At 34.7% G+C, this 13,409-nt stretch overlaps 1 protein-coding gene across 1 annotated transcript in view; it reads right to left on the bottom strand.

The window, feature by feature from the left end:
• BCKDHB (branched chain keto acid dehydrogenase E1 subunit beta) overlaps positions 1-13,409 on the bottom strand; it is a 178,489-nt gene that overhangs the window by 121,767 nt on the left and 43,313 nt on the right. The window contains exons 4-6 of the mRNA XM_037520002.2: positions 12,513-12,646; positions 12,139-12,294; positions 9,880-9,988 (exon numbers count right to left, since the gene is read on the bottom strand). Coding sequence (XP_037375899.1) covers positions 9,880-9,988; positions 12,139-12,294; positions 12,513-12,646 — 399 coding nt within the window. The remainder of the gene's footprint in view (positions 1-9,879; positions 9,989-12,138; positions 12,295-12,512; positions 12,647-13,409) is intronic.

Below are 13,409 nucleotides of genomic sequence, written 5' to 3'. Positions count from 1 at the left end.
GCTTCACAAGCCCTGCACGCTTCTGTCCTCCCTTGATACCTCTGACTACACCATGTGAACAAATCCAAGTTAGAGGATGAGAGGCAGACCAAAGGCTACCACAGGCACAGTCCCAGTGATCTGAGTAGGTCCAACTAAGATAAGCACATCCAATATGCACACCTGACCTCAATTAAAAGTAGAAACCAGAACTGCTCCGTTGAGCTTAGCCTAAACGCTGGCCCACACTTGAACTCTACAAAAAAACTGTTGATCTAGGCCAATGAAGTTCAGGAGTACCTTATGGAACATCAACAATTACTAATAGAGCAAGCATCACTTTTATAAGAAAAATAAAATTTCTTGAAAAATAATGTATGGCATTGTAACAACTAATTATAACATCGTATTTATATCAAAATAGTAAGATTTCTTTTAGTAGCTCTTTTTAATTGAAAAATGAAAATTAATTCAATAGGGTAATCAAGCTACTTCTTTGTAGATAAGTTTCCACGTTGACATTTAGCAACTCTTATCACTGCCCTTATACAGATACATCGATAAAATAACAGCAGATATTACAAAGGACTAATGACAGAATGATGTCAGTCCAGGAGAGCACAATCACATCAACCACCACCAGCACTGAAAATTGTCACTGTGTCAGGTTGGAGGATAAATACCTTTAAATCTGTTTATCCTTTCATCATTAAAGTAACTTGATGAAATGAGTATTATCATTGTATTCATTGTGCAGATGAGGAAACTGAAATGTAGGAACACTGAGAGCTCACCAGTGTCACCCACCTAGTAAGTAGCAGAACAGGATCTCAACCTCAGGCAGTCCAGTTTCAAAATCTAGACTCTTAACCATTTTCTCAGACTGCTCAAGGACAGAGTGTTGCTTACAGACAAAAAAAAAAGAGGGCCTCCCTGGTGGCACAGCGGGATGAGTGCTGCACTATGAAGCTGTCCGCAGCCTCTGCAGTGAGGGTTCGATTCCCAGCCAGCCAGGGAGATACCCACATGGTGCAGCAAACCTCTCCTGCCTTGCCCATTGCTCCTCTCAGCAGTATCTTTGGTCCGTCTGCCTGTTCTGCTCCCTCTCCGTCTCTGATGAATTCTCTCACCCTCCCATGCGCCTCTGACCTGTACCCAGTTCTTGTATAAATAAATAAATCTTAAATAAAAAAGAAAAAGAAACCTGACTGCCTGCCTAATGTGTCCTAATATAATAAAAAAGGATTACATTGAGGAGTTAGGTACTACATTAGAAACATGAGAAATTAAGCAAATAAAAAGGAAAAATGTGTTTACAGAAAATGAAAACTTGTCCACCAAAGAGGAAATAAAGAATGCACTTCTCAGTTGTGAATCATATTAATATTGTCAGAGAAATGTAAACATTATATAGTGATTGGATAAAAAAATTACACAATAACTCATAAAGATGTTGGGGAAAGTTTGTATATGTTGAGGGAGGAAGACGCTGGAAAAAATGAGGTGCAACAAAATGGCTAAATTCTAGCATGAAGTTAAAATAAGAATGGCCAAAAAATTAAAAAGCAGGATAAGCACATTATTTACAAGTATAGTTATAAGTTACTGGAAAAAAAAATCCTAAAAAAGCTGAAAATGATTGCCTGTGGGGAGAGAGACATGAATTTAGTGAAAGCTGAAGTAAGGAAGAGCTATTTTTGGGTACAAGACATTTTTTGGCTTTTTAAATTCTGCACAAGTATTATTTCAATTTAGAGACTAATTCAAAACTAACAAATGAATTAAATTTTCCATACTGAATTGAACTTAATTCTAGTCAGTGAGTGTATCTAGTATTAAATGCTACGAGCATGCACAAAAATAATCTGCTTAATGAATCCAACCAAAACAAATTTAAAATACAAAATACTAATTCCTCTCTTCTGTATACACTGATATTTGGCAAAAAGTAGTTTTAATGTCTCTACCATTCAAAAGCTACTTAAGACAATTTTCTTGTCAGAATGTATGAATTCATATATAATTGGTATATTTATTTTAAAAATCCTCAATATCATTCTGACCTATTTTTTGCCTGAAAGGGTAATCTGAATCCTGAAACAAAGTGGCTTAAGACCTTTAGTTTCTTTTATCTCGCTAGAAAAACCATAAGATGAAAGTCAGCATCACTAAAATCATGAATCATTCAATTAAATAACAGAACCAGAAAGTTCCAAAGACATTCAAGAACAGCTTCTTCACAAGATGCCTATATCTGATAAGGTCACAGTGACTCTTTGAATCTTAACTATTTTGTATATTTTTGACAGTGTCTAGATTGTTCTTCCTTATCCACCTTTTTGAAATATCCCTCTACCTTTTTTAAAAGTTCAAGTGCATTTAAATGTCATAATTACAGGGCCTCCCTGGTGGCGCAAGGGGTTAAGATGCAACCTATGAAGCTATCCACAGCCTCTGCAGCATGAGTTCAATCCCCAGCCAGGGAGCAACCCACATGGCACAGCAGACCTCTCCTGACTCGCCCTCTGCTCCCTTCAGAAGTGTATTTCAGTCAATCTGCCTGTTCTGTTCCCCACTCTGTCTCTGGTGAATCCTCTCACCCCCACACCTCTGGCTTGTACCTCAGTGCTTGTATGCATAAATAAAATAAATCCTTAAAAAGAACTGTTTAAAAATAAATAAATGTCATAATTACAATAAACAATCTAGAAATGCAGAAATATTTAGCTACCTTTTTCTTCCAAATATAGAAGACACAGTCTTATACCTACTATGTATTCAAAATAGGAACAAAATTCAAGAAAATTGCTGCATTCTTGCAATGTAAAAGAATACGTTATGTAACTACTTTTACTTTCTTTTTTTAGTTTATAAAGTTATTGGCTAGTTTGACAGAAATCATTTCTAAATGCTGTCAACAAAACTGTGAGAGAGCCACCAACCACACCAAACATACTTGAATGCATAACAATATATAGGGACCAGATCCCAAAAGAAGGGGGTCAGAGAGGTCAAGAAGAGTGACAGAGACAATACTGTATATTCACCAGGCTTTCTTCCCTTCCCCCAAGACATAGTAAGAACACATTTCTCAGCCGCCCTTGCTTCTAGTTGGGGACATGTGACTAGGTCCCTTAATGACTACATGAAGCAGAGGCTCCCAATCCCTATCTGTTGGCCTGATGCAGTGACCACACTGAATTGTGACATGTGCAGGTATTATAACTTTCAAAGGAGCAAATTAATCCTATGCCAGAGGAGAAATTATTCCAGTTATAGCCAAACCATGGACTACATACTATATAAATGGATGTATTGCCTTAATGCATGACGATTGATAGTATATATTTCCATTCAATTAAAAAGCTGATCATTTTGGGCCTCCCTAGTGGCCTAGGGGTTCAGTCTCAGCACTGTCACTGTTATGGCCTGACCTCCATGCCCGGCCAGGGAGCTAACACACATAAGGCACAGCAGATCTCTCCTGTGTTACCTGCTGCTCCCCTTATCAGTGAATTTCAGTACATCTGCCTGCTCTGTTCCCCACTCTGTCTCTGTTGAATCCTCTCACCCCAACTCTAGCCGACATCCCAGCTCTTCTATACAAAAATAAAAAAAAAATTTTAAGCTTATTTTAATTCTGTGGAAATTTTTTTAGATAGAGCCCATTTTTTGGCATGAACCTGGGGCCCAGAAGCAAATTGTTTCATTTATACCCTCCAACAGATGTTTAAATAGGATGCCAAATAGGATAATACTAAAAACATGGTGGCCTCTAGGATAAGAAGATCTGGGTTTGAAACCTAACTATCACTTTTATCTCTGATAGTAAATTTCTTATGTTCTCTTAACTCCAGTTAAGAATAATAATACCCCATAACTTTTGTGAGGATTAACTGGAACCATCTATGCCATATATGTCCAATATCTGATTCTAGAGACAATGCCTGGAGTTCAATCCTGCCTGTGGTTTGGGGCAAGTTGCTTAATTTCCCTAATGACAGCTTCCTCATCTATAAAGTGATGATAATGACAAAATGTCTGTTAAGGTTGTTGTGAGGATTAAATGAGATAGCACATTGTCTTCTTAATAAAGCCCTTAGTGTAGCATGTAAGTGCTTAATAAGTGCTTAAAGACTAGGTGGATACACACATAGCTTATCTCACTTAATCTTCTCAATAACCTTATGAAGTAAGTACATTATATATAAATAGATGGGGCTCCCACTTCAGTCATTTGGACAAAAGTAGCATTTATATTAAGTTAAGAAAGGCTGCAATTTATTGTGCTAACCCAACTGGTGACGTTTTCGTCTTAAAATGGAAGTACCTTTTCTCGAGCCAAGATGACATATCGCATAAGTGAAGATTACCTATGATATTAGTAAAGTCTAAGGGGACTAAAAGGGGTAAAACTCAAAGGAACTTAAACCTGAAAGGTGACATATGGAAGAATCTGGGGGAAATATATTAATCAAAGGAAGATGAAAGGAATAAGTAACTCAGGGAACTTAGGAACTACCCAAATGAACTGAAACAGTAAGAATATTCATTTTGACTTCTATTTATTATGTCCTTCTTACCCCTAGTGAACATGTCAGTCTGGCCACATATTCTTCTACTAGAGACCATCATTCACTAAGTGGAGACATGGCCCAAGTCCCACATTATTACAGGCAAAGCACCCAGAGAAAGTGCAGCTCTGTTGCCACATATGAACTCCCTGAAGGAGTCAGAAAAGCTTGGTTTGAGCTACCTGTCCATCACCTGAGACCATGGAGGTGAGATATTATGACTGGCAGGCTCTTCACAACCAGATAAGAGTAGGGTAAGAGGAGTGGTCATGGAAGAATATGTCTGACAAGGAAATTAAGGGAAAATAGACACTAAAATATTAACTAATAAGAGAGCTATGGACTACAACTAAAAACTAAAATCTGCAATAGCTTATCTCTATAACCAAATCATTCTTGAACAGGATTGAGTGATATAAATGATATACAGATGAAAATTACCTACCAGGGGGAAATTTGTCTTTGAGTTAGCAAGTTTACTTTAGATACCTGATATTTTACCTCCAAAGAAACTCTTTACCCTGTATCCACTAAATTCTATATTTTAAGAATTATTTAAGAATTCTATATTTTAAGAATTCTATATTTTAAGAATTATGTATAGAATGCTGTTCCAAATTTGGGAAATCAGCAAGAAAGAAAATGCAGGGGAAAGCAGGTAAGCAGCAAGTACCACACTTTCCTGTGGTACTTATCCCTGCATCTGTCTAGTGTCAATGGTGCAAAGTGGCAAAAATATGCCACTTTTTACTGACCTTGTCAGCAAAATTCTACCAATGAGCATTATTAGAAAGCACACTCATTTCTATTCCTTAGATATATTTAGACCTCATTCCTCCGGAGATCTTTTTTCTTTCATTTGTTATATTTTCCTTTTATAGACATTCTATCCTGCTTTTCAAGTTTTCTTGTCTCCTGCTTGTATTCTCAAGTATCTTCTTTTTAAAACATAAAACCTTCTTTCTTGTATTCTCTAATACAAGTTCTAATAGATCTAATAGTTCTAATAGATAGTTCTAATAGATCAAGTCTTAATGAGTCTGTGTCTGCCCATTTTGCCCTTGAAACTTTTTCTGTGGGACTCTTCTGAGGGCTGGGATGAAGTGACTCCAGAGAGAATTGTGTCTGCTCTGACAGCTCTTTAAGTTAAACTATCTATTTCAGAGTTTTAATACCATACTGCTAGTATATGTTTAAATCATAATCCTGTGTAAAAGTTATCTTGTGATAAAATTTCTCAGAATTTTTTTTCTCACTACAAGTACAGAGTCAAGAGAAGAAATTCTCTTTACCATTACCCTTGCATCTCATGTGAAGTCTTAGTTTCAAGTAAGGGCTCCTAATATATTCTCTACCATAAGTGGGCCCTGAACTTTCTTTCTTGTGTCCCATGGAGTCATCAAAGCAGAAGCTCAAAATCTGTAAGACCAAGAAAATACCTTCGGGAGAGTCTGGTATTCACTTACCTCCCAGGGTATTGAACTTCATTTCAGGACTCCAACGTTCTAACCTTCATGCCAGCTCAGTATATATTTAAAACATACACAAATATACAGGGTATTTATTCCTGGTTACTAATCTATCATTCCCCAATGCTATAGACAAGCAAATCTTACCCTACACTTACCCTTCAGACTTCCCTCTTCTTTCCCTTCCTTAAATTCATTTAGATGCCAAGATTTTGTGCAATCTAAGAAATTTCTAACCTATCTCCTTCCATCAATGCAAGCCCTCACCATTTCTTAGATAAGCTATTCAAACAGCCTCCATGCACAATCCCTAACTATCAATCTAGACAGGCATAAGTTCTTGACTGTCCTTGGGGTCCAATTCATTTGTACAGGTTCCAGTTCATCCTTACTTACCCTACTTCATATTGTTCTTCTCTTCCTGAGTCTGCATAACTTCATATACAACACCAACATGGAAGCAACAACATTTCATAGACTGCTAAGTGTCTATACTGCATATTTTATTTTTTATTTAAATATTAAAATTTGCATATATTTTAATGCCTATAAAATTCCTTGTTACATCTTCTAGGGTTTTGCTTCTCTGATCAAATCTTGACTAATATAACAATATATAGTGATCTGTTTTGTTCCTTTAAACAGCTCCAGTATAACCCATTAAATGTGTGTAGCTTAGTTTACTCAACCAATCCAGTATCTCCTACTGAAAGGAAATGGATCATTTCCAGTCCTTGTTATTATAAATGGTGCTGCAATGAACAGCAATGTTTCTTTCAGATTTGTATCAGTATGTCTCTGAAGCAGCAGTAGACTATGAATCAAAGGTTAAATAACCATATTGGTTCTAATCATTCTACTCCTTCCTTAAAATTTATAACTTTATTTGGAAATCATGCATGCAGCTGTGGCAGAGATTGGGAGTTGTCAGTACATGTCTCCGCTCATTGTGTAATATAATTTTCAGTTGGGCACTAAGCTAAAAAATGCTTTTTTCAGCCTCCCTTGTGGGATGTGAGTAAATTTAATATGCACAGCATCCAAGACATTCTTTAAAGAGAACAAGAATTCCTTTCCCTCTACTCCTTTCCCCTTTCTGGATGAAAAAAAATGTCTGTGAAGCTGAGAGCAGGGTAGCCATGTGGGAGCAGGAGCTGGAAGTCACATATTGAAAACAGAAACCAGACAGAAGGGCTCCAGTACCTTGATGACTGAGGAGTTGCCACAACATCCCTTGTCTGCCAACAAGGATATTTATGGGAGAGGAAAATTCAACTTTCATTACTTAAGGCCTCGTTGGTTTTATTGTTAGCTAAATAATATACCTAGATTTTTGTAAATGTCTAATTCATGAATATATCTATGGCTTAAGATACCATTTCATAAATGAAATATAAAGACTTAAATGCATAGATTTCATAAATATTGCCTTATTACACAGAAGTTTTCTCTCTGTATCCTTACTTACATTGCTATTTTCCATTAACTGCAAGTACTGGACAATCTAAATGAGTTATGTAATCAACACAATAACCAATTAACTCCCAATTATTTTTACAAAGAATTATCAACTATTACTTATAGAGATAGTATACATTCATGTTTATTACTCAATGAAACTTCCCAATGTGAACTCCTCTTTAAAACTTTATATATAACTAATGTCTTTAGTATACCCTATCTTAATTATTCCCAAATAGATTGATTTGAGAAGAATATAGGGAAAAGGCAATCTATTAAATAAATTATTATTAATGGAAATGACAAATCTTCTTAATAGTATCACTTAGAGATTGGATCAGGTTACTCTGGTCTTTGAAACAACTCAAAAGACCTTCTTTTATCTTGCTATTTGACTCTGTCAATACAGTAATGTCTTCTACAAGGCATCTGCTATTATTCAATCAAAATGCTCCATTTCTTTATGTAGTACTCCTAACACTGTAAATTTAGTGATTGCTCCACCAGTGTGAAGTAGATCTAAGAGAATAACAGATAGGGCTAGGGAAGAGTGGGCTGAAGTAATGGTGTCAAAACAGAGCCCCTATCCCCAACAAAAGCAGAAATCAAAATGTGGTCATGCACAAGAAACTAATTTGAACCAGAGGCCAAGTATAAAGAAAACCACGGTTTTCTATATAAGAACTAAAATTAAAGGTAGATAAATGAAAACAGGCAACATCAGTCATTGCTTCAAAACTGATGTCAAGCACTGGTTTTCAAAATTAGAGACCTGCATACTGCTCTCAATAGTTCTAATTCAGTAGGCCTTGAATGAGGTCTGACAACTTAGATTTCTCTAAAATGCTCCCAGGTGATGCTTTTGCTGCTACACAGTGACCAAATTTGATAACTACCTAGAAAACACTAATATGAAGAATTAAGTGACTGGAGGGGAAATCTTCATTAACTGATTTCCTTTAACAGCTGGTTGACTTTACAAATAGAATAGCCATCAAATATCCAAAGTATCAGAAATCAAAGAGCTACTCAGTGTATACCATCAGTGTTTTCCCATCCACCTCAAGGCTTTTTGTTATTTTTGGATTCCATAATGGAATATAGATCACAATAAAAAACATTTAAGTGTTTTTTAACTTAAGCACAACAGGAACTGATAAGTTTCCAAAAGAATGGTGAAATTGTATCAGACACTTATAAAGTTAAAACTACATTTACTCTGTGACACACCAGTTCCACTCCTGGATATTTCTTATTCAAAGGGAACTTTAAAATAGAATCACAAAAAACACTTGTATAAGAATGTCCATAGCAACTTATACAAAATAGGCAAAAACTGAAAATAATGAAGAATATTTGTTCAAAGGAATGTATAAATTATGATATATTCATATAGTGGAATGTTCTCAGTAATGAAAAAGCATTACTGATGCATGTAACAACATGAATGCATCTGAAAAATATTAGACTGATATAAGTAACAATATGAATGAATCTGAAAAACATTAGTTGAGCAAAAAAACTAAACACAAACATTTATATTATGTGAAGCCCAAAAACATATGCAATAAGGGCAATCAGTGGCAAAGATTGGGGTAGGCAGCACTGATTGGCAAGAAAGAGCCAGGAAGCAGCTTCCTAGAGTGATAAAAATATGGTAGATCTTGTTTTTTATATAGAACTGTCATAGCTATCAAATTGAACACTTAATATCTGCATTTCATTATATGTAAAATACTTCATTATAAAGTGTTTTTAATCTTAAATATTTAAGAAAAAAAATGATTTGCCAAAGAAATGCTTCCTGAATTCAAAATAAAATGTACTTTAAACATAATAAATATTTTGCAATTTAAAATTTCCATCACAGCTAATAAATAGATACAGATGAGTGTATAGAATTATGGTTTTGGGTTAATAGAAAAATGACCAACATCTCATGATGCATTAGACAGACATCCCAGTTTAGACCGATATCAGAGCATTAATTGGGCCTCCTTCACTATCAAAAAGTCTCCTAATTTAAATGAAGTCCTATATAAATACTATAGCTAAAAGGGCATTTGATACCAATTAGCAAAATGAGCTCCTTCACTTTTTCATTCACCCCACACTTACTAAGGATCTACAGTATGACTAAACATAGACCCTATGTTTTACTACCACTTCACATGGCTTCTTGTTTCCACAATCAAAATATAAAGCAATTAGATAAATTTTCTCTGAACTTGACATAAAATATACACCTGGGGACAAACTATAAAACAAATCAGAATTTTTTTCCTACAAGGTAAATATAAATCAAGCTAATGGGGGGAAAAGCTACACTTTTTTTGAGCTGTGAAAAACAAAATATATAAAAATATTCACAATTGTAAAATAAAAGAAACCTTTACCTGCTGCCCTGTAAAGTATTTTAGGCTCAAAAAATATACAAGGATTTTTATCCTCTATGCATGACAAAAGAAGTCCCTTGGCCTGGAAAGGGCTTCTGGGTACAACCACCTGTAAAAACAGATTTTTTTAAAGATAATTTTAGTGAAAATGTATCCTAGTAAACTCACTTACAAGAAGGATTGATATTTAAACCAATTGTTACTAATTAAAAGTAAAAATCTGGTATTTTAATCTAATTACCATTATAAAATTTACATAATATCCCCCAAAATTCCATTTGCTCAACAAATATGTATCAGATGCCTACCATATTCTAGTAACTAGAGCAGTAACGAAGATACTGCTCTTTTCTTAAGGAAATAAACTTGCCTATCTATAAACAATAAAAGGAATCCACAAAGTACATCAAAACTAAGAGGTTATCCCTATCTTCCAAAATTTACCTATAAATTTTTTTACTCATACTCTTACTTCTTTCAAAAGCCATTTAACTTTCTTGCCTGATTTTGCTCCTTTTTCACTGAATTTTTCTCTGCTCCAAAATTTCTTCCTTCCCCATAAAAAATATGGTCTTCATTTCCTAAGTGGAAAAGTAATCCACTAAGCTTTACCATCCAACCACTATTGTGGCCGTTATTGCAAAACTAAAAGAAAAAGTGTGGGTACTGCACACTTCCAGAGGAAAGGGAAGGGCTCCAGGATCTTCCTGAGATAAAGCTGATCATGAGGAAGAAGATAACCATAGCATAACAGGTGGCAGCAGTCTTAACTGGGCTAAGCACTATGTGCATTGATTCATCTACTAGTCATAGCAACTCTGTGAGGTACCCACTATTTCCCAATTTAGAAGGACAGGTTAAGGTTTAATGAGATCAAGTAACTCACCAAGATTACAACTCTTGATAAAATAGGGATTCTCACCCAGTTCTGACTGACACGAGAATCCAAGCTCTTAACATCTACACCATTTTGCTTCCAAACATAAACCAGTGTTTATTTTTTAACGACTGTTAAGTAGTTGCAGAAAGACAAGTGTTACATTAAAATAAGCCTGAATTTATCACAAAGACACATATAAGAAAGATTCCTTTCTTATATAGAATACATTTGGTTTTCAAAATCATTCTGATACCATTTTTATTGCAAGACTTTTATATACAACATAAAATAGCTGCAGATAGCTCACTATTTCATTCTTTGTAAACTGACTGCTGAACCCATTCTTACCATCCACAATGTTTTTAACTTATGGTCCTGACTTTGAGAGTCTCTTCATCTGCTTTCTTCATTTATTTTGTATTTATTTTTAGACTTTTATACTATATATATTTTGACATTTGGAGATAAAACAGAGGGGGAAAAGGTAGGGGATTGAAAGAAAAGATCTGCTTTTAAAAATACTGGGTAATATCATAAACGTTAATTGTAAATTAATGTGAAGCTCAGACACAAAAATAATTTTTATTTCAAACATGGCTTTAGTCTCAATCCCATTTTTAGTTTACACTGAAAATTATGTAGCTTCTACTCAAGTAAAGAAAACTTTATGATTTTGATCTGGTAGAAAAAACAAGTATATAAATGACACATGTTCATGACCAATTCATTTTGTAAAAAAAAAAAAAACAAACCTATAGCCCTCGGTAGACATACCTGAGTTTCCATAAAGATTCCCTGGAAAATTCTTCAAAAATATAAAAAATTAAGACATAAAATGCACACAAAAAATTTTTTTAATCTGAGACCTAAGCTATTGTGCAAAACCAATTATTACCATGGAAGGCTATAAAGGAGAGGTACTTAATTGAGCAAATACTGTCTAATCTTAAACTAGAAAATATACCGAGGTAACAAAATCTTCTATTAGTCTATTTAAAGGTAAGAAATAAGACTAAAAGCAAACATTTTATCCCTCTGACTTTGATGTAAACATGGACTAGATAGCAAATTTATTAAAATTACCCCAGAATCAGTTCAGTGATAAAGGCTTAGGAAAGAAACAGACCTTTGAAAGAGGGGAGCTAAACCAGTTACAATCTTGGTCTTATTCTTCGAAATCTATGAATTATTCAACCCAAGTTGCTTCAGAAGAATATTCTGTAAGCCTGGGCACTAGACAGTTCTTCTAAAGGAAACATTGAGCTCTCCTCCTCACAATTAAATTCACATAAATTCCAAAACTTCCATTTTCTCTAGGTAAGTATAACCAAAATGGAAACATCAAATGAGAATCAATTAAAGTACATAAATGAGGATACCTTGATTCCTGGGCAGTGGGCAAAAAAAGCTTCAGGACTTTGAGAGTGATAGAGAGCCCCATGGCCAACACACCCCCAAGGGGACCGGATGGTGAGGCTTCCACAATTAAAAAGATCCCCAGAGCGATAGCGATACTTGGCAGCTTCATTAACAATCTGAGGAAAAATAGAAAGCATATGTCACAGTGAGTGTTTCAATTCCATTCATTTTCATAAGCCATTTTATTTGCTGTTTGAATATACGCACTTAACAAAATAGTTAAAGGTAACAAAAAGTTCCTAAAATTTGGGTGGAAGAGTAGAGCAAACAATTCAATACTTCATGGACTTAACTGTAGAAATGCTCAATTATATAGTAAATGTAATCTTTTTACCTGATCAAAAGCAGGGAAAATATAATCTGCAAATTGAATTTCTGCAATGGCAGTAGCACCAGTCACTGCAATCCCAATTCCAAATCCAACAATCCCTTGTTCACACAATGGAGTATTAAAGACTCTATCTTTTCCTAAAAAGAAGAAAATGAGGTCATCTTTATTCAACAAATGAGAGTAACATGATGCATAATATAATACAACTGAAAATTCAATGAGTTGTTAATGGTGAGATGGGAAAAGCATAGAACAGGTAAAGGAAGTGGGATAAAAATCATATAATGGTTGGTTAAAAGTAAACAAAGTAATTCTATGAACTGTAAATAATCAAAGTTCCAATTAAAAGAAAGGTTATCACACTAGAATAAAAGGTCCAGTATCTAAATGAAACACCCAATTAACAGAAGTTTTGAGAAAAAGGGGGGAAAATTCACAATAAAAAACAAATGAAACAAAAACTAATGCTACTACATTAATAACAGACAAAGTAGACCTTAAGGGAAAAGGTACAACCAAAGATCAAGAAGAAAAATTTATACAGCTAAAGGGTTCCATTTCACAAGGAAGATAAAGCAATTCTAAGCTTATATGCCTCTAATAACATGGCCTCCAAACAAACAGGAAAAATTTAACAGAATTAAAGGGACAAGTGGAAGAATTTCCAGTAGAGTTTAAGATTTTAATGTACCAGGCTCAGTGACTGACAGAAAAAGCATACTAATATAGAATGGTAAAAACTATAGAAGATTTGAAATAGTTAATAAACAGACCTAAATGATATACACAGGACATGGCACCCAACAGCTAAGAACACTAATCCTTTTCAAGTAAACAGACCACTGATATTAAATGACCACAGACTGTGCTATAAGCCTAATCTCGACAAATTTCAAAGGA

The sequence above is a fragment of the Talpa occidentalis genome, unplaced genomic scaffold (assembly GCF_014898055.3).
Source record: "Talpa occidentalis isolate TD23 unplaced genomic scaffold, MPIMG_talOcc4v2.1 talOcc4.2, whole genome shotgun sequence".
NCBI lineage: Eukaryota > Metazoa > Chordata > Mammalia > Eulipotyphla > Talpidae > Talpa > Talpa occidentalis.
This window is presented reverse-complemented; position numbering and strand designations above follow the sequence as displayed.